Here is a 22,237-nt window from a genome sequence, read left to right on the forward strand (position 1 = left end):
GTTTTGCTTTTTCGCTTAACTTACAAACATGAATCTGGCCCACAGTTCTGTGTACATGCAGTCCATGACTGAGAGCCTGTACTCAGGTAATCAGTCTTTGGAGAACAGTCATTATTTAGGATATTCTGGTTACGTATACTTATCCTTTAACACTAATACAAAACAGAGTATACAAGACGTAAACCTAAACTACAAGCTGACAGTGATATACCACTGCTATGTAAGTCCCCATACATACCTGGGTACAAGTGTAGAGGTTTGATATCCTACTTGCACTATTTAAAGAGATGAGACTACAGCTGGATACACACTAAGATTCTGTCCAATCTTTCTGGTTGGAACAAAAATCTGGTAATGTATGGGAGCAAACGACAATTGACCATTTGCTCCCAAACACTGGAAGACAGGGGGGGGGGGGAAATGGACATTCAGACAAATTAGTTAAATCCATTTGATTTAACCAATTTATCTAAATTACCATTTTTGTCCATTTTCCAGCTTTTGCGAGTAAATGGTTGTTGGTTATTTGCTCCCATATATTTTTAGGTTTTTGCTCCACTTAGTGTGTGTACGCATGAACGATATGAAACGGTTTATAGTTCAAATGGGAGCCCATGATCATGCGGCACTACATATTTAGATCATGAAGGAAAGGAGCCAAAATCTACAGGTGTGAACAAGACTTCAGTTAAGAAAAGCTCAAAAGCAGATTTAATTGTTTGGATTCCTCCAAACGTTGGTGCTTTCAAAAGCTTTTGAAAGTAAAGCACCAAACACACTAGAGCAAATAGTTCACTAACTACATTACCAGCATTTAAGATAAAAAATAAAGAAGAAAATACCCTTGGTGTAAGATACATCTCTGCACAGTGGAACTCTTGTAAGTAATCCTAAAGCAGGATGCACCCTCTGCCTGTAGAACTGGCTCAAGTACTGTAGTGTACATAGAATATATCAAACAGGTATGGGAACATTTCCATATATATTTACGGATGTTATTAGTACTTATTTCATAGGCCGAAATAAGTCTCTTAGGCTTAGTGGTCATTTAAAGAGGTTATAAAAAGACCCAGTAACAAATACCAGTCCAACACAGAGCCTGATAAAAACCACTTTTATTTTATAAAAATGACGAAATATCGAAACTGATCTGAAAATAAAAGTGTATTGGCTTGACCTTTTAAACATGCCAAAGGCGTGCTCATTCTTAGCCCCGACTGGGCTCCCCTATAGATCTTCCTTATTACTTAAGTGACAGTCATAAAAATATATCCAGAAGATGAAAGAACAATGTGCAGTGCAGGCAGCTGCCAGATGTAGGCTTGTGATCTGTAGCAGGCAGAACAAGACGTATGGTTTAAGCATATTGAAGAGGTACGGTGACATTTACAGCGGTTTCACTTGAACTATCATCACTTGTTTCACTCTGCCAGATCACATTGAGATATGTTTTGACAGTTCTTTATTTCCATTTTATTACAAAAATTGCAAAAAAATTCCAGCTTACGTCAAAAAACAGAATCTGTTGGTCTGTTGTGCAGAAATTCTTTATACTTCCTAGTAAAACATTACAATTACATCTTCTGTTTCCAGTTTGCGTATATAGATGTGCGTATGCCACATGGGCCTGGAATAAATCCATAAATACACAAAGGTTTATAGAGCTACATGCATGCACAGCTCTACCAGGAGGAGAAAATCAGAGGGCAGGAAGCTAGAGAATAACTTGTGGTGACCAGGGCAAAGACTTAGTCATCCTTATCCTTTGCTCCATGCTTCAGGATGCGTGTAAACTCAATGTAATTGAAATTGCCCTTCTTGTCAATTGGTGCTTCTCGGAACAGCTCGTCCACCTCCTCATCTGTAAATCTGTCTCCCATTGTGGTCAGCAGTTCTCTCAAATAGTCTTCTGGCATATGACCTACAGACAGAAGAAATTATGAGCCAACTGGAAGCCTACAATCAGCAGATATTCTTTCATAATGTAATCCTTTGCAGCTGTGCCTCTATGCAGAGCACTACATACCAAATAAAGGCACATACAACTTCTACACAAATCTTCCCCGTTTTAGCTCTGGTATACAAAGTGCAAACAATTCATTGGCATCACAACAGTATCGATCATATTGGAGAAATAAGGAATTTTTAATTCCTTAGCTGCTAGTGTAATGGAACCAAGATTTACTGTGTACCTAGGGCCATACCAAAGGCTGTGACGCTGCTTAGGATCCAATGTCAAAGAGGTGGCATGGTTTATTTCCCAGCAACACTTGCGTATGACTTGTGGGATGACTGATGAGGTTCCCGACTGTCTTTAGGATACCAATGACACTTAAAATACCCTGGTACGGCATTGCATGCTGATGTTAATTAGGAGATGGTTGTTACCAACTTATCACATCAACAGGCCTTGCACATGAGCTGGCAATGTGCTTCATCAGACACATACCAACTAGCACAACGCATCTGATGCCAATTGAGATAAATAGCTCCACTAACATTTTGCTGTGACATTATACAGAGGGAGAACTGCATCATGGAACACAGCAATAACTGGCATCAAAGTAACATGACCGTGCAGATTTCTCATAGGTTAAAGCAAGTAGAAAAAAAAAACCCCAGAAGGATCAGTATAGTGGGCACAAATCCTGGTTTGTCCATTGCTGTCCTGTATGTCGTACATCATTTCTGACATTTTTAAACTAAAATTTCAATGTGGTGTCTTTAACCACAACCAATGGTGCACTATATAATTCCCCATGTATCTACTCACCTTGTCCCTCTTCATCAAAGCATGCAAATGCATTCCTGATGACATCTTCTGGATCTGTACCATTCAGCTTCTCGCCAAACATGGTAAGAAACATTGTAAAATTAATGGGTCCAGGTGCTTCATTCATCATGGCTTCTAAATACTCATCTGTAGGGTTCTTACCTTAAAAGAAGAACACATTTTTTAATTTTACAAATAGAACTGCATAACATTTGCCTCGCCACACTACGGAGACTGCCAACAGATGCATCCCACAATATTAGGTCTCTGAAATAACTAGCACTGAAACAGGAAACACCGTTTTGAAGAATCCTATTTATAATCTGACCACTTCAGTTTATAAGGAGAGGCTTGCCTATCTCCTCAATTTCCTAGGTCTAGGGGGCACAGAGAATTATACAGTGCGCTTGCACACTGGACTGTGTAGTAAGACGGGGAAAATAAACCCAAGTGAGCTTCTCCTTAAAGCGGATGTAACATCAATATATCCCCTAACCCAGTGAAATTCAGTGTACTCCCCAGGCTTTACTTGTCCAGCACAATTTCCCTGCCACCTGGCACGTATTGCCTGCATCACATGCCAGCTGGTGTCAGGCAGACAGGACCCCACCTCCTGTATAAAATGAAAGGCGCAGCTGGCAACAGGAACAGTCAGTGATGAACGCTGAAGAGAGTGGTCCTGCTGCATCCACTCTGAGTGTCAGCGGTCATGTGGTGGTTATTGGTGGGTGGTGCTTCTGTGCGACCATAAAGTAGGGGGCAGTATCTGGGCTGGCTATCAGTGCAGCCGCAGGTGGGGGGCAGCATCTGGGCTGGCTATCAGTACAGCCGCAGGTGGGGGGCAGCATCTGGGCTGGCTATCAGTGCAGCCGCAGGTGGGGGGCAGCATCTGGGCTGGCTATCAGTGCAGCCGCAGGTGGGGGGCAGCATCTGGGCTGGCTATCAGTACAGCCGCAGGTGGGGGGCAGCATCTGGGCTGGCTATCAGTGCAGCCGCAGGTGGGGGGCAGCATCTGGGCTGGCTATCAGTGCAGCCGCAGGTGGGGGGCAGTATCTGGGCTGGCTATCAGTGCAGCCGCAGGTGGGGGGCAGCATCTGGGCTGGCTATCAGTACAGCCGCAGGTGGGGGGCAGCATCTGGGCTGGCTATCAGTGCAGCCGCAGGTGGGGGGCAGCATCTGGGCTGGCTATCAGTGCAGCCGCAGGTGGGGGGCAGCATCTGGGCTGGCTATCAGTACAGCCGCAGGTGGGGGGCAGCATCTGGGCTGGCTATCAGTGCAGCCGCAGGTGGGGGGCAGCATCTGGGCTGGCTATCAGTACAGCCGCAGGTGGGGGGCAGCATCTGGGCTGGCTATCCGTACAGCCGCAGGTGGGGGGCAGCATCTGGGCTGGCTATCAGTACAGCCGCAGGTGGGGGGCAGCATCTGGGCTGGCTATCAGTGCAGCCGCAGGTGGGGGGCAGCATCTGGGCTGGCTATCAGTACAGCCGCAGGTGGGGGGCAGCATCTGGGCTGGCTATCAGTACAGCCGCAGGTGGGGGGCAGCATCTGGGCTGGCTATCAGTACAGCCGCAGGTGGGGGGCAGCATCTGGGCTGGCTATCAGTACAGCCGCAGGTGGGGGGCAGCATCTGGGCTGGCTATCCGTGCAGCCGCAGGTGGGGGGCAGCATCTGGGCTGGCTATCCGTGCAGCCGCAGGTGGGGGGCAGCATCTGGGCTGGCTATCAGTGCAGCCGCAGGTGGGGGGCAGTATCTGGGCTGGCTATCAGTTATACATTACAGAAAAGAAAGTGTGCAGCATCTGGTTCACTGTTAAAAGTTTTTATTTGTGTTCGCTCAGCTACTACACATAATCGGAAAAGATTCTAAAAATGGACGCCCTGCAATCTTAATCTATGAAAATAGTAAATTAGAATTTACAGTCAACAAAATGGTCTAAACTAAACTACTGTCCTACAACTTCAACAACTGAGCACAAAAAACCTACTAAATTGTAGCAAATAATGGACTATAAGTATACCTGTAAGCACAGCTGAATGGAGTATGGGTCGTTGGGTCGACATTGCCATTAGGTTGACATGTACTAGGTCGACATGTCAAAAGGTCGACAGGAGGTTTTTGGTGTAGTTTTCTCAGTCAAGTGACGGGGAAGCCAAATTAGTGCACAGTGTCCCCTCGCCTGGCGAGCGAAGGTGCCTCGCTTTGCGCGGCACAGATTATCGTTCCAATTGTAGGCCACGTAGATCGTTAAGTATGAAAAAATCCCCCCCCCCCCCAAAAAAAAGGTGTGTGAAAAACTCATGTCGACCTAGTGCGTGCCAACCTAACGACCGTAACCCGCTGAATGGGAAAAGGATTTTCTACTCTAAACCAAATTAAAACCTGTTTAAGGAACAGCATGAAGCAGTGCACACTAATACCCCTTTTCCACTAGCTCTTAGAAATACGGGTAAATGTGCGGGGGCGCGCATTTACCAGTGTTTTGCCCTAGTGGAAAAGGGTTCCCCGGCAAATTCCCGGATCAAGTGATCCGGGAATCCTACCCAGGTAGCTAGCCGGGTTGAACACATGTTCAAAACGGCTAGCTGTCTAGTGTGAACGGGTGCCGTGTCAAGGCGACACGGCTCCCGTTCACAGTGTATAGGGAGGGCGGCGCTGGGAGATCATGTGATCTCCCAACGCCACCCCTGCCGCGTCAGTAGTAGCGTCACCAACCCAGCAATATGCCGGGTTGGTGAGCGCTGTTCAAAAGGGGCTGTAGCACGGGTCGCAGCTGTGTCAGGCGACACGGCTGCGACCCGTTCTTTAGTGGAAAAGGGTTATAATCTGCTGCTGATAACACTAAATGGACCAGATCATACAGACTATAATTTAGAAAAAGCTGCATATGACTGCTCCTCTAAGATAAGAAGAATTCATATATAAAGGGGGAATTAAAATTCAGGGATAACAGAATACCTCCTTCAAAATGTTAATCGATATAAGGTTAGTATTTCCACATTTCATTACCTTGAAGGTCACCATTCAGCTGGCAAAATTTTCTGGGATAAACACTTAAGTCCATTACAATGGTGCCAGAATTTACACAGTGCCAGACAGGCAAGGAAACACTGCTTCAGTGTTTACATATATATTGTAAAAGGCTGTTTATCAAATACCCCCAAATGTATTACTGTGCACTAAGTACCACCATATTACATTACTCTTCATGTCCAATACATACTGGATGCGGCTAGTCGCGCCAGAACGGAGCAACAATTGAATTGCTCTGTTGCGCAACATCTAGTGGCAGCCGTGGGGAAAGTCAACTGAATTCCCCCTTATGTGACTAGTTTACTGTACAAATTAGATTCGACCTATTTAATCAAAGTGCCATTTATCCGACAAGTCAAAAAATATGACTTGTCGGAAAGTAAGTGGATCGGCGGCATGTGTTTTGTCGGATTCACGGCCAAATACAATAGGTTTTAGCCCTGTTTCCGACAATGTCAATTTGACTTTAAAAAAAGTTGGATTAGCATTGTCGGGAACAGCCAATTTCAGTCGGATTTAGCCGCTAATTGAATACGGAGATGTCGGTAAGCTCTTCCGACGGAAAGGATTCGACATCAATTGAATACACCCCTTAAGCACTTGGTAAGCTCTTACAGAAGTAAGACCTAACAGGAGAGGACTGATTCATAAGGCATTAAAGTCATTTCTTTAAGACACAAACAATGGAAAAGTGCTATACAAATTCAATTATAGTTATATACAGTCTGATATAGATAGGTTAGGTAACCCTGTTCTATAACTAAAGGTGCATACACACGGAGAGATTTTGGCTATGAGAGATTTTGACTAACTTTTCCCTTGAACTGGCAGTAGGAGATTTTGACTAACTTTACCAGAGATTTTGTCTAACTATGCAAGAGATTTTGGCTATGGGAGATTTTGACTATCTCATTTAAATAAGGGGATGAGTGTCATATATAGGACGATTTTACAGGGTGGCTGGTATTTAAATAGCTGAAAGTTAAAAAAAAAAATTGCGTGGGGTCCCCCCTCCTATGTACAACCAGCCTCGGGCTCTTTGAGCCAGTCCTGGTTGTTAAAATACAGAGGAAAAAATGAGTAGGGTTCCCCCATATTTAGACAACCAGCACCGGGCTCTGCGTCCGGTCCTGGTTTAAAAAATACGGGGGACAAAAGACATAGGGGTCCCCCGTATTTTCCAAACCAGCACCGGGCTCCACTAGCCAGGGAGATAATGCCACAGCCGAGGGACACTTTTATATTGGTCCCTGCGGCCGTGCCATTACTCCCCCAACTAGTCACCCCTGGCCGGGGTACACTGGAGGAGTGAGGACCCCTTAAATCAAGGAGTCCCCCCCCCTCCAGCCACCCAAGGGCCAGGGGTGAAGCCCGAGGCTGTCCCCCCCCCCATCCGTGGCCCGGTGGATGGGAGGCTGATAGCCTTTCAATAGTAATATTGTTCTTTACAGGAGGCCTACAGGTCTCAGCAAGCCTGCCCCAGCATGTTGGCACTTGGAGAACCACAAGTGCCAGCATGCCCGGACATAAAGGGCCCGCTGGCACCTGTAGTCCACCTGTAAAGAAAATATAAAAAAAAAAAAAAAACACAACACATTCTTTTAAAAATCCTTTATTAAACTGGGTCTTCACCTGGGGGCGGCGGCCTTTAAGCTCTTTTGCATGGCCGCCGCCTTCCCAGGGCTTCCGGCGTCTTCACCTGGGGGGGGCGCCACCTCCCCAGGGCTTCTGGGGTCTTGCTCCGGCGTCTTCACCTGGTGGGCGGCGGCTGCTAAGCTCTTTTGCATAGCCGCCGCCCATCCAGGACTTCCACGGCGTCTTCAGGAGCTCTTCTCCGCTCCTCCTCCGCCGTCGGACTGACAGCCGCTGCCTCGCGCTGACTTATATAAGTCAGCGGGAGGGGGCGGGGCGATGACGCGGCGAGCCGTGATTGGCTCGCGGCGGCCATCTTGAATTTCAAAAATGACGCTGAGGCGCCATTTTTGAAACTGGTACCGCTCCGCTGCCAAACTCTGCAATAGAAAGGTAAATTTCCCCCGCCCGCACCGCTGCCGCAACCCGCCGCCGCCCACACCGCCACCGCAACCCGCCGCCGCCCGCACCGCCGCCACAACCCGCCGCCGCCCGCACCACCGCCGCCTGCACATCGCTATCACTGGGAAAAATCGCTGGCCTCTTAAAGTGTTAGCGATTTTGACTAACTTTTGCAGCGACATAGCCAAAATGGACTTGCCTGCACTGACTATTTTTCCCAGCGATAGCGACCTAGCGGGGACGCGCATCGCTATCGCTGGCTGTGTACACACGGAGCGATCTGCACTAACTTTCTGAGCGATTTTGACTATATAGTCAAAATCGCTCAGTTATATCGCTCCGTGTGTATGCACCTTAATACTATTTATTTATTTACAGTTTCTTATGCAGCACAGCAAATTCCGCTGCACTTTACAATCGTACACAATGATAAAACAAAACTAGGTAATAAATAGTCAGAGGCAGGAAGGCTCTGCTCACAAGCTTACAATGATACTAGTTACTTACCAAGAGATGCGAGCATGTCGTGCAGATCTTCCTTATCAATAAAACCATCCCGGTTCTGATCGATCATGTTGAAGGCCTCCTTGAACTCCTGGATTTGGGACTGGTCAAACATAGCAAACACATTGGAAGTTGCGCGCTGAGGGCGTTTCTTGGTGGTTTTTGTCTTTGCTCTTTTGCTTGACATCTTGGCGGTGGTGTTAGTCTGCAGGAGGGAGGGGTCAAAAAATAATGTATGATGAGAAAGCACATATCCATTCAAAACTTGTATCATCTGACATTTAACCCTACTGTTACTAAAGGTGAATAAGAAGCTAGTAGCATACAGGTTTAGTATTTCATTCATGTAACTAGTGAGCCTCAAGACCATGTCCACACAAATGTATATGTTATAACCCAGGCCTTAACAGCCTGTGGAACTACAAGCCACGGCATGACCTACAGATGATAACCTGAGGGCTGCTGTAACACGATTGAGGTTACAATACTTAATACTTTCTTTATTGCACAAGTAATAAAACTTTATTAAACACTCTCAATTTACAAATTCACAAGTCATCCTTTTTATTAATCCTCCTCATTCTTTAAGTAGTATGTATAACACGCGCAATAGTGTCACTTTCAGAATACAATAAGCTACGTTATTACATAAACCTATCTATACATTTATAGTTAGAGGTCAAATTTACATATTTTTATTTATCCTACATATATTAGTCAAGTATAATATTATAATAGTACAGGTTGAGTATCCCATGTCCAAATAATCCGAAATACGGAATTTTTTGAGTGAGATAGTGAAACCTTTGTTTTCTGATGGCTCAATGTACACAAACTATTTAATACACAAAGTTATTAAAAATATTGTATTTAATGACCTTCAGGCTGTGTGTATAAGGTGTATATGAATCATAAATGCATTCTGTGCTTAGACTTCGGTCCAATCGCCATGATCTCTCATTATGGTATGCAATTATTCCACAATACGGAAAAAACAGATATCCAAAATACTTCTGGTCCCAAGCATTTTGGATAAGTGATACTCAACCTGTATAACAAAGTATACAGAAGAGTTTGCCTTGTTTATTTTACAGATTGTTCTAGTATTTTGACTACAGCTAGAAACTCACTGCAATTTAACTAGGGCCATCAGATCACTGGTGCAAAAGCAAGCGTGATAACCAGAAATAACCAATTTTAAAAAAAAGCACAAAAATCTGATCATTGCTAGACGTGGAGGAAAACGTGCTAGTGCTGTGTATGCACAGGCATCTGTTGAGAACACCAATACCCCTTTCACACCGCACAAATAACCCGGTATCGACCCGGCATATTGCCGGGTCACCGTGCGGTGTGAAAGGGACATAGCCAGCAATTCAACCTGGGAATAAAGCAGTGTTATACCCAGGTTGAATATCGGGTCAGTGGCTGCGTAAATGGGCTCCCGGACCAGTTTACTAGATAGGCAGAGGTGGCGCAGAGATGAGCTCATCGCCACCTCTCCATAAACTCCCAGCGCCGCCTCCACCTCCGTTGCTATGGCAACCCACCCGGCATATTGCCAGGTCGGGAAAGCCTGCAGCAGCTGCCAATGCCGGATCCCACCTGGGAAGGACCCGCTTCCAATTCCCGGGTGGGATTCGGCATTGGCAGTGTGAAAGGGGTATTACAGGCCCTGATCTGGGCCAGAATTGCTATTTGACTATTTTTGGAGATATAGCCCTTTTGTACATCATGTCTATGTGTGGCCTAAACACTTTGACCCCCAATGCTCTCCTGTCCAGTATAGGCAGATAGTATAGCGCTATGGTGCTTAAGAGTCCATAATAGTGTGGTTGACTGATAACCACTATGGGGTGTATTAAATAGCTGTCGGAAAGACGGCAGCTTCCGACAGATTTCGGCTTCCCTGGGATAAAAGTTTCTTATAGAAAAAAACTCAGAAAAAATATTGACTTAAACACAATTTACTTAGTTTATCCTTAGGTTCTGCTATGGGGCAGGGGACAGGATTAACTTGTTTGACCACCTATTTTATGATTGGAAGCCACAAGCGCTGGTTTTGCCTATTACATTGGGCATAAATAATTTTAATTGGTCCTGGACCACAAACCCAGGGCACCCCTGCAAGTGTCCCGAGGCACCCCAAGGTGCCACAGCACCCAGTTTGAGAGCCACTGGTCTAAGGGGTAAATTTACTAAGATGGGAGTTCTATTTAAGATGGAATGTTGGTCATAGCAACCAGACGGCAGCTTCTGACAGATTTCGGTCAGAAGGGGTTCCGACCTATTCAAAAAGTGCTGTTATTCCCGACTTGTCGGAAAACACATGGATCGATGGAATAGCTGCCGATCCGCGCGCTTCTGTTGGAAATGGGGCCAAATCAGACAGGTTTTGGCCCCCTTTCCAACAATCTCAATCAGACTTTAAATAAAGGTCGGATTGAGGCGAGGAGACGGGGAGCGGTGCGGCAGGCTACGGAGATGAGAAGTACCTTGACGGGCGTCTCCCGGCCAGACACCTCTCTCCCTGCAGCGCGGCACTGGGCGGCCGTGATGTGCTGCTCCAGCAGCTCTGGGTTCTCACACACGGGGAGCTGCTGACAGCTGCACGAACACCGCCCAAATCCGACAGTCGGATTTGGCCACTCTACTGAATAGGGGTTGTTGGATCCATTTCGACAAATGCATGTCGGAATGGATTCAACTCTTATTGAATATACCCCTATACCTGCAAACAGTCCTGCAACGACCACACATTATATATTATTGAGTAATCTGAGCAACCGGCAGTCATTATGTACAAACAGCATTCACACATCAATTGAGCATAAAAAAAAATAAAAAAATAAAAATATTAGAATGGTTGAAAACATTTTTATACTAGAAATAGTAACAAAGACAGAATAGAAAACCAGACAGGGTAGGTACACTTATATCAGCACACTTTACTACTTACTATAAAGTCTAAACCCATAGTAAAAATGAAAGACTTCCTGTAATAAAGGCATAAGAAAGGAAACTGCTTTACCTGTCTGATCCCCAAACGACAATGACAGGCAGTGATCAGACTAGAGCTTCAAATAGTCTTCTGATATCACCGTCATCTGGCTCTAGAAGGCCACATTCTCCACAATAAACAGGACACCAAAATAAAACAGCTTTATATACTTGTATGATAACATCATGGAAAGAATGGGAGGATAACTGTGCAATTTCAGTACAGAAGGACCGACTTATTTATATATTATACTTCATCGCTTTGGAACAGCATGAAGAACATGCAATTCAATACTGCTCCTGTGTCACCAGTTGGTGAACACTAACCCACTCATTTTACACACCAAAAAAAAAAAAAAAAAAAAAGGAACATATTGTGGAAAACAAAAAACAAAAAGATTTGAGATTAAATCTACATGTAAACACTCTAGGGAAGATTTGGGTGGAGTAAGCCAGGGACATAATTATCACTTTGCTCTGTATTTACCACAAAGCAATACAGTGCTCGTTTTTAACGAACGTTGACAATACACAACTAATGAGACTACTAAATCATTTTTCATTCTGTCTTATGTTTCTATACATTTTCTTAAGTAATGCAGTCACTATACTTTAAATAGCACGGACCATGTAATGGTTAGCGTTGCTGCCTCACAGCACTATGGTCATGTGTTAGATTCCCACTATGCTCCTAAATGTGTGGAGTTTGTATATTCTCCCTGTGCTTGCGTGGGTTTCCGCCAGGTACTCCGTTTTCCTCCCATAAGCCAAAAAAATACTGGTAAGTTAATTGGCTAAAAAAAAAAAAAATTAACCCTAGAGAGAGTGTGTGTGTATGTGGTAGGGAATATACAGTGTTATGGTACATACACAGTGAGATTCATGCTAACCCCGATTCTCACTGTGCGATAGGGACTAGGTCGGTATCGCAAGCATATAATGCTTGTGCTTGCGATACTGGCTTTATCCAATTTTGCTTAAGTGTCAATTTTGACTATCTTTTATACTAGTCAAATTGACTTGCCTGCACAGTCTAGCTAGGCTTGCGATACTGACCCGCGCATCGGCATTGCAAGGCGACTTTAACCTTGCGACCTGCACTAACTTTCCTTATGATTTTGACTGTATAGTCAAAATCGTAAGAAAAAAAATCTCACCGTGTGTACACACTTTAAACTCCACTGGGGTAGGGACTGATTGGAATGGCCATATATTCTCTGTGTGTGTGCTATATAATAATAATAATAATAATAATAATAATAATAATAATAAATAGGCTCTGTCCCATCAGTGAAGACAAATGCATGATGGCCGCAGACGTCCAAAGCATTTACTGTGCTTTGGACTCAAACCGTATGTAACGTAGCACCCAACTGGCTAAAAGGCTTTGGTATAAACAGTTAATTTCTTTGACAGCAGGGACATGCACTAAATATAAGGAAACCATGGGGGTAGTCCCACACTGCGGAATACCCTTTAAAATAAGAATTTACTCACCGGTAATTCTATTTCTCATAGTCCGTAGTGGATGCTGGGGACTCCGTAAGGACCATGGGGATTAGCGGCTCCGCAGGAGACTGGGCACAACTATAAAGAAAGCTTTTAGACTACTGGTGTGCACTGGCTCCTCCCACTAAGACCCTCCTCCAGACTTCAGTTAGGATACTGTGCCCGGAAGAGCTGACACAATAAGTAAGGATTTTGAATCCCGGGTAAGACTCATACCAGCCACACCAATCACACCGTATAACTCGTGATACAATACCCAGTTAACAGTATGATAACAACTGAGCCTCTCAACAGATGGCTCAACAATAACCCTTTAGTTAAGCAATAACTATATACAAGTATTGCAGACAATCCGCACTTGGGATGGGCGCCCAGCATCCACTACGGACTACGAGAAAGATTTACCGGTGAGTAAATTCTTATTTTCTCTAACGTCCTAAGTGGATGCTGGAGACTCCGTAAGGACCATGGGGATTATACCAAAGCTCCCAAACGGGCGGGAGAGTGCGGATGACTCTGCAGCACCGAATGAGCAAACTCAAGGTCCTCCTCAGCCAGGGTGTCAAACTTGTAGAATTTAGCAAACGTGTTTGACCCCGACCAAGTAGCTGCTCGGCAAAGTTGAAGAGCCGAGACCCCTCGGGCAGCCGCCCAAGAAGAGCCCACCTTCCTCGTGGAATGGGCTTTTACTGATTTAGGATGCGGCAGTCCAGCCGCAGAATGTGCAAGCTGAATCGTACTACAGATCCAGCGAGCAATCGTCTGCTTTGAAGCAGGTGCACCTAACTTGTTGGGCGCATACAGGATAAAGAGCGAGTCAGTCTTTCTGACTCCAGCTGTCCTGGAAACATAGATTTTTAGGGCCCTGACTACATCCAACAACTTGGAAGCCTCCAAGTCATTTGTAGCCGCAGGCACCACGATAGGTTGGTTCAGATGAAAAGCTGATACCACTTCGGGGAGAAACTGGGGACGAGTCCTCAATTCCGCCCTATCCATATGGAAAATCAGATAAGGGCTTTTACATGACAAAGCCGCCAATTCTGATACACGCCTGGCCGAAGCCAAGGCCAACAACATAACCACTTTCCACGTGAGATATTTCAAATCCACGGTTTTCAGTGGCTCAAACCAATGTGACTTTAGGAAATCCAACACCACGTTGAGATCCCAAGGTGCCACTGGAGACACAAAAGGGGGCGGAATATGCAGCACTCCCTTAACAAAAGTCTGAACTTCAGGTAGTGAAGCCAGTTCTCTCTGGAAGAAAATCAATAGAGCCGAAATCTGGACCTTAATGGAACCCAATTTAAGGCCCATAGTCACCCCTGACTGTAGGAAGTGCAGGAAACGGCCCAGCTGAAATTCCTCCGTTGGGGCCTTCCTGGCCTCACACCACGCAACATATTTCCGCCATATGCGGTGATAATGGTTTGCGGTTACTTCTTTCCTAGCTTTAATCAGCGTAGGAATGACTTCCTCCGGAATGCCCTTTTCCTTCAGGATCCGGTGTTCAACCGCCATGCCGTCAAACGCAGCCTCGGTAAGTCTTGGAACAGACAGGGCCCCTGCTGCAGCAGGTCTTGTCTGAGCGGTAGAGGCCATGGGTCCTCTGACATTTCTTGAAGTTCTGGGTACCAAGCTCTTCTTGGCCAATCCGGAACAATGAGTATAGTTCTTACTCCTCTTCTCCTTATTATCCTCAGTACCTTTGGTATGAGAGGAAGAGGAGGGAACACATAAACCGATCGGTACACCCACGGTGTTACTAGAGCGTCCACAGCTATCGCCTGCGGGTCTCTCAACCTGGCGCAATATTTTTCTAGCTTTTTGTTTAGGCAGGACGCCATCATGTCCACCTGTGGCTTTTTCCACCGGTTTACAATCATTTGAAAGACTTCTGGATGAAGTCCCCACTCTCCCGGGTGGAGGTCGTGCCTGCTGAGGAAGTCTGCTTCCCAGTTGTCCACTCCCGGAATGAACACTGCTGACAGTGCTAACACGTGATTTTCCGCCCATCGGAGAATCCTTGTGGCTTCTGCCATTGCCGTCCTGCTTCTCGTGCCGCCCTGTCGATTTACATGGGCGACCGCCGTGATGTTGTCTGACTGGATCAGTACCGGCTGGTTTTGAAGCAGGGGTTTTGCCTGACTTAGGGCATTGTAAATGGCCCTCAGTTCCAGAATATTTATGTGCAGGGAAGTCTCCTGACTTGACCATAGTCCTTGGAAGTTTCTTCCCTGTGTGACTGCTCCCCAGCCTCGAAGGCTGGCATCCGTGGTCACCAGGACCCAGTCCTGTATGCCGAATCTGCGGCCCTCTTGAAGATGAGCACTCTGCAGCCACCACAGCAGAGACACCCTTGTCCTTGGAGACAGGGTTATCAGACGATGCATCTGAAGATGCGATCCGGACCACTTGTCCAACAGGTCCCACTGAAAGGTTCTTGCATGAAACCTGCCGAATGGAATCGCTTCGTAGGAAGCTACCATTTTTCCCAGGATCCGCGTGCAGTGATGCACCGACACCTGTTTTGGCTTTAGGAGGCATCTGACTAGAGATGACAGCTCCTTGGCCTTCTCCTCCGGGAGAAACACTTTTCTCTGTTCTGTGTCCAGAACCATCCCTAGGAACAGCAGACGTGTCGTAGGGACCAGCTGTGACTTTGGAATGTTTAGAATCCAGCTGTGCTGTTGTAGCACTTCCTGAGATAGTGCTACCCCTACCAACAATTGCTCTCTGGACCTCGCCTTTATCAGGAGATCGTCCAAGTACGGGATAATTAAAACTCCCTTCTTTCGAAGGAGTATCATCATTTCGGCCATTACCTTGGTAAAGACCCTCGGAGCCGTGGATAGACCGAACGGCAACGTCTGGAATTGGTAATGACAATCTTGTACCACAAATCTGAGGTACTCCTTGTGAGGATGGTAAATGGGGACATGTAGGTAAGCATCCTTGATGTCCAGTGATACCATGTAATCCCCCTCGTCCAGGCTTGCAATAACCGCCCTGAGCGATTCCATCTTGAACTTTAATTTTTTTATATATGTGTTCAAGGATTTTAAATTTAAAATGGGTCTCACCGAACCGTCCGGTTTCGGTACCACAAACATTGTGGAATAGTAACACCTTCCTTGTTGAAGCAGGGGCACCTTCACTATCACTTGTTGTGAATATAGCTTGTGAATTGCCTGTAATACTGCCTCCCTGCCTGAGGGAGTGGTTGGCAAGGCAGATTTTAGGAAACGGCGGGGGGGAGACGTCTCGAATTCCAGCTTGTACCCCTGAGATACCACTTGAAGGATCCAGGGATCCACCCGTGAGCGAGCCCACTGATTGCTGACGTTTTTGAGACGGGCCCCCACCGTACCTGGCTCCGCCTGTGAAGCCCCAGCGTCATGCTGTGGACTTAGAGGAAGCGGGGGAGGACTTTTGCTCCTGGAAACTGGCTGTATGCTGCAGCTTCTTTCCCCTACCTCTGCCTCTGGGCAGAAAGGACGCGCCTTTAACCCGCTTGCCCCTATTGGGCCGAAAGGACTGTACCTGATAATACGGTGCTTTCTTTGGTTGTGAGGGAACATGGGGTAAAAATGTAGACTTCCCAGCTGTTGCTGTGGAAACGAGGTCCGAGAGACCATTCCCGAACAACTCCTCACCCTTATAAGGCAGAACTTCCATGTGTCGTTTGGAATCTGCATCTCCTGTCCACTGCCGAGTCCATAACCCTCTCCTGGCAGAAATGGACATTGCACTAATTTTGGATGCCAGCCGGCAAATATCCCTCTGTGCATCCCTCATGTATAAAAGTGCGTCTTTTATATGCTCTACGTTTAGCAATATAGTGTCCCTGTCTAGGTTATCTATATTTTCTGACAGGGAATCTGACCACGCAGCAGCAGCACTGCACATCCAGGCTGTATAACACCTGTGTGTGTATATATAGATTTCAGGATAGCCTCCTGCTTTCTATCAGCAGATTCCTTCAGGGCGGCCGTATCCGGAGACTGTAGTGCCACCTTCTTTGACAAGCGTGTGAGCGCTTTATCCACCCTAGAGGAAGTTTCCCAGCGTGACCTATCCTCTGGCGGGAAAGGGTACGCCATTAGTAACCTCTTAGAAATTACCAGCTTTTTATCAGGGGAAGCCCACTCTTCTTCACACTCTTCATTTAACTTTTCAGATGGAGGAAAAGCTACTGGTAGTTTTTTCTCTCCAAACATTATACCCTTTTTTGTGGTACCGGGGGTAACATCAGAAATGTGCAACACATTTTTCATTGCCTCAATCATGTAACGTGTGGCCCTACTGGAAGTTACATTAGTCTCATCGTCGTCGACACTGGAGTCAGTATCCGTGTCGACATCTGTGTCAGCCATCTGAGGTAGCGGGCGTTTTAGAGCCCCTGATGGCTTTTGAGACGCCTGGGCAGGCACAGGCTGAGAAGCCGGCTGTCCCACAATAGGTATGTCGTCAAACCTTTTATGCAAGGAGTCGACACTGTCGCGTAAGTCCTTCCACAGCACCATCCACTCAGGTGTCGACCCCGCAGGGGGTGACATCACGTTTACAGGCATTTGCTCCGCCTCCACATAAGCCTCCTCATCAAACATGTCGACACAGCCGTACCGACACCGCAAACACACAGGGAATGCTCTGACAGAGGACAGGACCCCACAAAGCCCTTTGGGGAGACAGAGAGAGAGTATGCCAGCACACACCAGAGCGCTATATAACACAGGGATCCCACTATCAATGAGTGTTTTCCCTTATAGCTGCATATATACATATATATATATATATATATATATATATATATATATATATATATATATATATATATATATATATATATATTCTATACTGCGCCTAAATTTAGTGCCCCCCCTCTCTTTTTTTACCCTTCTGTAGTGTTCAGACTGCAGGGGAGAGCCAGGGAGCTTCCTTCCAGCGGAACTGAGGGAAAAATGGCGCCAGTGTGCTGAGGGAGAAGCCCCTCCCCCTTTTCGGCGGACTTTCTCCCGCTTTTTCTGGAATACTGGCAGGGGTAATTTTACATCTATATAGCCTCTAGGACTATATATGATGTATATTTGCCAGCCAAGGTGTCATATATTGCCCTCAGGGCCCCCCCCCCCAGCTCCCATCAGTGACCGGAGTGTGAGGTGTACATGAGGAGCAATGGCGCACAGCTGCAGTGCTGTGCGCTACCTTGGTGAAGACCGAAGTCTTCTGCCACCGATTTTCCGGACCTCTTCGTTGCTTCTGGCTCTGTAAGGGGGACGGCGGCGCGGTCGGGAACGAACACCAAGGTCGGGTCCTGCGGTCGATCCCTCTGGAGCTAATGGTGTCCAGTAGCCCAAGAAGCCCAAACTACCACCTGTTAGGTAGGTTCGCTTCTTCTCCCCTTAGTCCCTCGCTGCAGTGAGTGTTGCCAGCAGATCTCACTGTAAAATAAAAAACCTAAATATACTTTCTTTCTAGGTGCTCAGGAGAGCCCCTAGTGTGCATCCAGCTCAGCCGGGCACAAGAATCTAACTGAAGTCTGGAGGAGGGTCTTAGTGGGAGGAGCCAGTGCACACCAGTAGTCTAAAAGCTTTCTTTATAGTTGTGCCCAGTCTCCTGCGGAGCCGCTAATCCCCATGGTCCTTACGGAGTCCCCAGCATCCACTTAGGACGTTAGAGAAAATAGTATCCCCATGCTTACATCGTAAAGCATGTTCAAAGCATTTACAGCAGGGAGATTTGAAACAGACTGTGCATGAGCCATCTTGTGAAGGAGGAATATGATTGGCAACAAAACTCCTGGGGCCAGATCACTGCCTTTGATATGTTTTATGCTAGTATATCATGGAAACCTGTTTAAACGCAAATTTATTTTCAGTGTGTTTCTTTGAAATGCTCACCAGAATAAATGAGCATATATCTAGTATAAATGTAAATTGTATTAATGTGTGACAAAATGTGGCTATAGTAAAATGAAAGCAAATTTAATACTTAGAACAGTGGTTCACAAACTTTGAATCATGGCGCCCTAAACTATCTGATTTTTTTTCATGGCACCCCAGGCCAAAAAAGTTTCTTACTGAGAAGATTAGAAAGAAATATTAAACAAAGTAAATTGTATTTATATGTCATCCTTAGGTTTAATTATGTGGTGGGGGACAAAATTTGCTTGTTTGTCCACATATTTTAGGATTGGCAGCTACCAGTACTGGTTTTGCCCATTACATTGACCATATATAATTTGAATTGGTCCTTGACCACCAACCCAAGGCACCCCTGCATGTGTCCAGAGGCACCCAGTTTGAGAACCACTGACATAGGGGCTTATTCAGTTACATGAGAAGCGCCTCTGTATAGCATTCCGGAATATATAAGTTACACAGCCTCCTATTTGGCAATGTAGTTGTTACTACAGATGTGTCCTCATACATCTAACCTCAATTTGCCATGCAGCATGAGATGACTGGCCGACTAAGCCTCCACATTCCGTGCAACTCTGCCAGCATCGGGTGGCTTTTTTTGCCGAAAATGCATCTTAGTCGCAACTTAAATGCGGCAAGGACGCACAAGTAGACCGTACTGATTAATTTGATATATGACACTTGCATATTGTGTGTATGACAGAGCTGCAGCTGCTACATTGTATCACTTTGTGTACAGATTCAAAGACTCACACAGATATACAAGTGTCATTAAATTAATCAGCACAGTCTGTGTGTACTAGTCATGTTGCATTATGACCAAGATGCATTTTTTAGCAAAAAAAAGAAAATGAAAAAAGGAAGAAGGACTATAGAAGATTCTCACACAACCTGACGTGCCAACAGGGGATGTTTGGTGTGACTGCAGCAAAGATATACAAGGACACATCTGTATATGACAAGCATGCAGCACATCAAAACTAAATGAAGTGACCCCTCAGCCTTTAACAAAATATCTCCAAAATATGAGAAAATAACCTACATTTACTGTATTTCTAGACAGGGACTATTCTGGAGCAACTCAAATTTTATTTAACACTATCAAATGATTAAAAAAAAAAAAAAACCTTTGTGGCAATGATAAATACAAAGTTAATCATACAACACCTACCCCCTCAGATTATGCCAAGTATTTGCTGGCATTATGCCACCATCATTACATGCAGAACCATAGCTTTCTTGGCCAGTGTGCCCATAATGAGATCAGGAGCTATTTTACAACTTGAGCTCATCCTATTGTGGTCCCTTCCCCCTCATTGGAATGCCAGGTTTGTCATATCACCAGATATAGACAGATAGATGAGGCTAGCTTCAGGTTAGCAATGTTCAATGAAAAAAAAGTTTACTTTAGTTATCCACACTTTGTTTAACTTGCATCTAATACTTATCTCATTACAATAGGTGCAACATCCAAGATTATTCCGCAAACATAACTAATAATTCCCCCACACATAGGGATAAGGTAGAAACATTAAAGATCTTGATATTCCCAGCAATGTATCGAATCAATAAAAACCCTCCAAATATCAACATTGAGTAAAACCAAACAAACAAAAAAAAAAAAAAAACACACAACAGCAACTAAATTGTGCAACTCTTTGGTGGAGAACATATGGATTCAATTTGGATGGCTTTCAGTCTCTGACATTGCAACACTATCCCGTGTTCTAACATCTTCCCTTTAGGTGGGGCCATGGCACATTTTATTTGAAGTTCTCTATGATCCGTGTACCAGTGATCAGGCCATGCCCATCACAAACAAAAAGTGACATGATAATGGAGTTACTGATGCTCTCCCAGGGTGCATTTTATATTAAGCAGCTGCTGCATATACACACACCGTACAGTGCAAAACGGTGATGTTCCAAAACAATATGAAGTGTTCTCTTCCTTTGGGGACTTTGCTAGAACTTTTCAACAACTTTACTACTAAATGCAAGTTTTGCCCAACTGGTTGCAGATCCAGCTGTTTCTATACTAACACAAGGACAGTGATTTCAGCTGGTGCAGGCTTATAGCTGTATACATGTAAAATACCAATAAGCAATGCATATGGATTATTACTCTGCTTTATGTATGTACTGTATGGCAGCGGTTTGCAACTCTAAGGTGCCACAGACTTTAGTCCATGCTATTGGCAGCCACCAGCCCCGATTTTGCCTATTCACAACCAAATATGTGGACAAACAAGCAGAACCCTGTCTGCCACCACATATTGAACTCAAGAATGACAAGCAGTTACTTAACTGAATCATTGCTGACATGAACTTCTCAATAACACATTAGGCCTATTGCCGACATGAAATAAATTAGATACTGTAAGGTGCTATTTTGGAAGCACTGCTGTATGGTGCCTCACAGGCCACTGTAATCAGTCCCGGAAATCCCTGCCCCAGTGCAGCATCCTCCATAGGCTGAGTCTGATCCAACACAGCTCCCATCAGTGGACACCCGGGGCAGCACAGGGGGTGGGGGACATGGTAACAGGGGATATAAGAGAACTTTGTAGCTTCCCAATAACAGATTCATCATATTATACTAATTATATCAAATGACAGACAATCCGCAACATAATAACTACAGCCATCAGTCACCATACACAGCTCACCACCTGAACATTGGGGGGGAGGGACGACAAGCACCAGCAATCACAGCCAGGATCTCTTTTGCAGGGCATGATGGGTCTTGTGGTTTCACACCTGTCGGAGGCAGGCGTCATCCCTTCTACCTCAGAGTACAGCGATACAGTCAGCGTATGGAACAACAACCCCATAGCCACGTAATGCCGCCAAGGCCCAGGTACAGCGCCTGCATACACTGGCTCGGCCGTGGAGGGTGATCAGCGCGATGAGAGCGCCTGCGGGCCAGATGTAACGCCGAGCACCCCCCAACTTCTCCCTGGTAACCCGCAGCCCAGTGCTGACATGATACGCCGGCACCCGCCAACCCTGGCACTTACCGCACACAGGAGAGAAGAGAGGCTCGGTGGCGGCTGTGCTGCTGCTGTTGTATCACACAGACGTTATATCACCTCGCTCCTATACCAGCAGCGACCAACACCCAGCCTCACACAGCCACGCCCCTACACACTCACTTCCGCATTTCTCGCCACAGGCAGCGGATGGACCGAACCACTCAACGCGGCGGCAGGAGAACATCACACGGTAACAACTTCCATCACGGCACAGTAGACTCTGCTATATACACAGTCTACTGTATAGGTGGCATGTTCTGACACTCAGTTAAGTCTGGCGTGTATGACAGCAATATTGCCGCCCCCCTCAGCTGTGCCAGTGGTACAGCCCGAAACAGAGGGAGGGGCGCATTCCGGGGTGGTGACGTCACGGGCTGTGGCTGACACATCTCCTTGTATGGAAGAAGCGGCTCGGCAGCTCTCGCG

The 22,237-nt window shown here is 45.9% G+C and overlaps 1 protein-coding gene across 2 annotated transcripts; it reads right to left on the reverse strand.

The window, feature by feature from the left end:
• Positions 1 to 1,098: 1,098 nt before the first annotated feature.
• LOC134928141 (myosin regulatory light chain 2, smooth muscle minor isoform) lies at positions 1,099 to 21,915 on the reverse strand. Of its 2 annotated transcripts, none has more exons than XM_063923542.1 (4): positions 21,797 to 21,915; positions 8,345 to 8,546; positions 2,774 to 2,935; positions 1,099 to 1,921 (listed from the first exon to the last, which is right to left on the reverse strand). In XM_063923542.1, the coding sequence occupies exons 2-4, from the start codon at positions 8,526 to 8,528 to the stop codon at positions 1,749 to 1,751; spliced, it is 519 nt and encodes a 172-aa protein (XP_063779612.1). In that variant the 5' UTR covers positions 8,529 to 8,546; positions 21,797 to 21,915; the 3' UTR covers positions 1,099 to 1,748. The 2 variants fall into 2 exon arrangements, with proteins under 2 accessions (XP_063779612.1, XP_063779613.1); XM_063923543.1 differs by lacking the exon at positions 21,797 to 21,915 and adding an exon at positions 11,373 to 11,397.
• Between the last annotated feature and the right edge of the window lie 322 nt (positions 21,916 to 22,237).

The sequence above is a fragment of the Pseudophryne corroboree genome, chromosome 5 (assembly GCF_028390025.1).
Source record: "Pseudophryne corroboree isolate aPseCor3 chromosome 5, aPseCor3.hap2, whole genome shotgun sequence".
Lineage (NCBI taxonomy): Eukaryota > Metazoa > Chordata > Amphibia > Anura > Myobatrachidae > Pseudophryne > Pseudophryne corroboree.

Coding starts and splice junctions, on each gene's coding strand:
- LOC134928141 (XM_063923542.1), bottom strand. CDS start 8,528: ATGTCAAGCAAAAGAGCAAAGACAAAAACCACCAAGAAACGCCCTCAG. Junction 2,936..8,344: donor CGACATGCTCGCATCTCTTG/GTAAGTAACTAG, acceptor TCTTCTTTTAAG/GTAAGAACCCTACAGATGAG. Junction 1,922..2,773: donor CTTTGATGAAGAGGGACAAG/GTGAGTAGATAC, acceptor TTCTGTCTGTAG/GTCATATGCCAGAAGACTAT.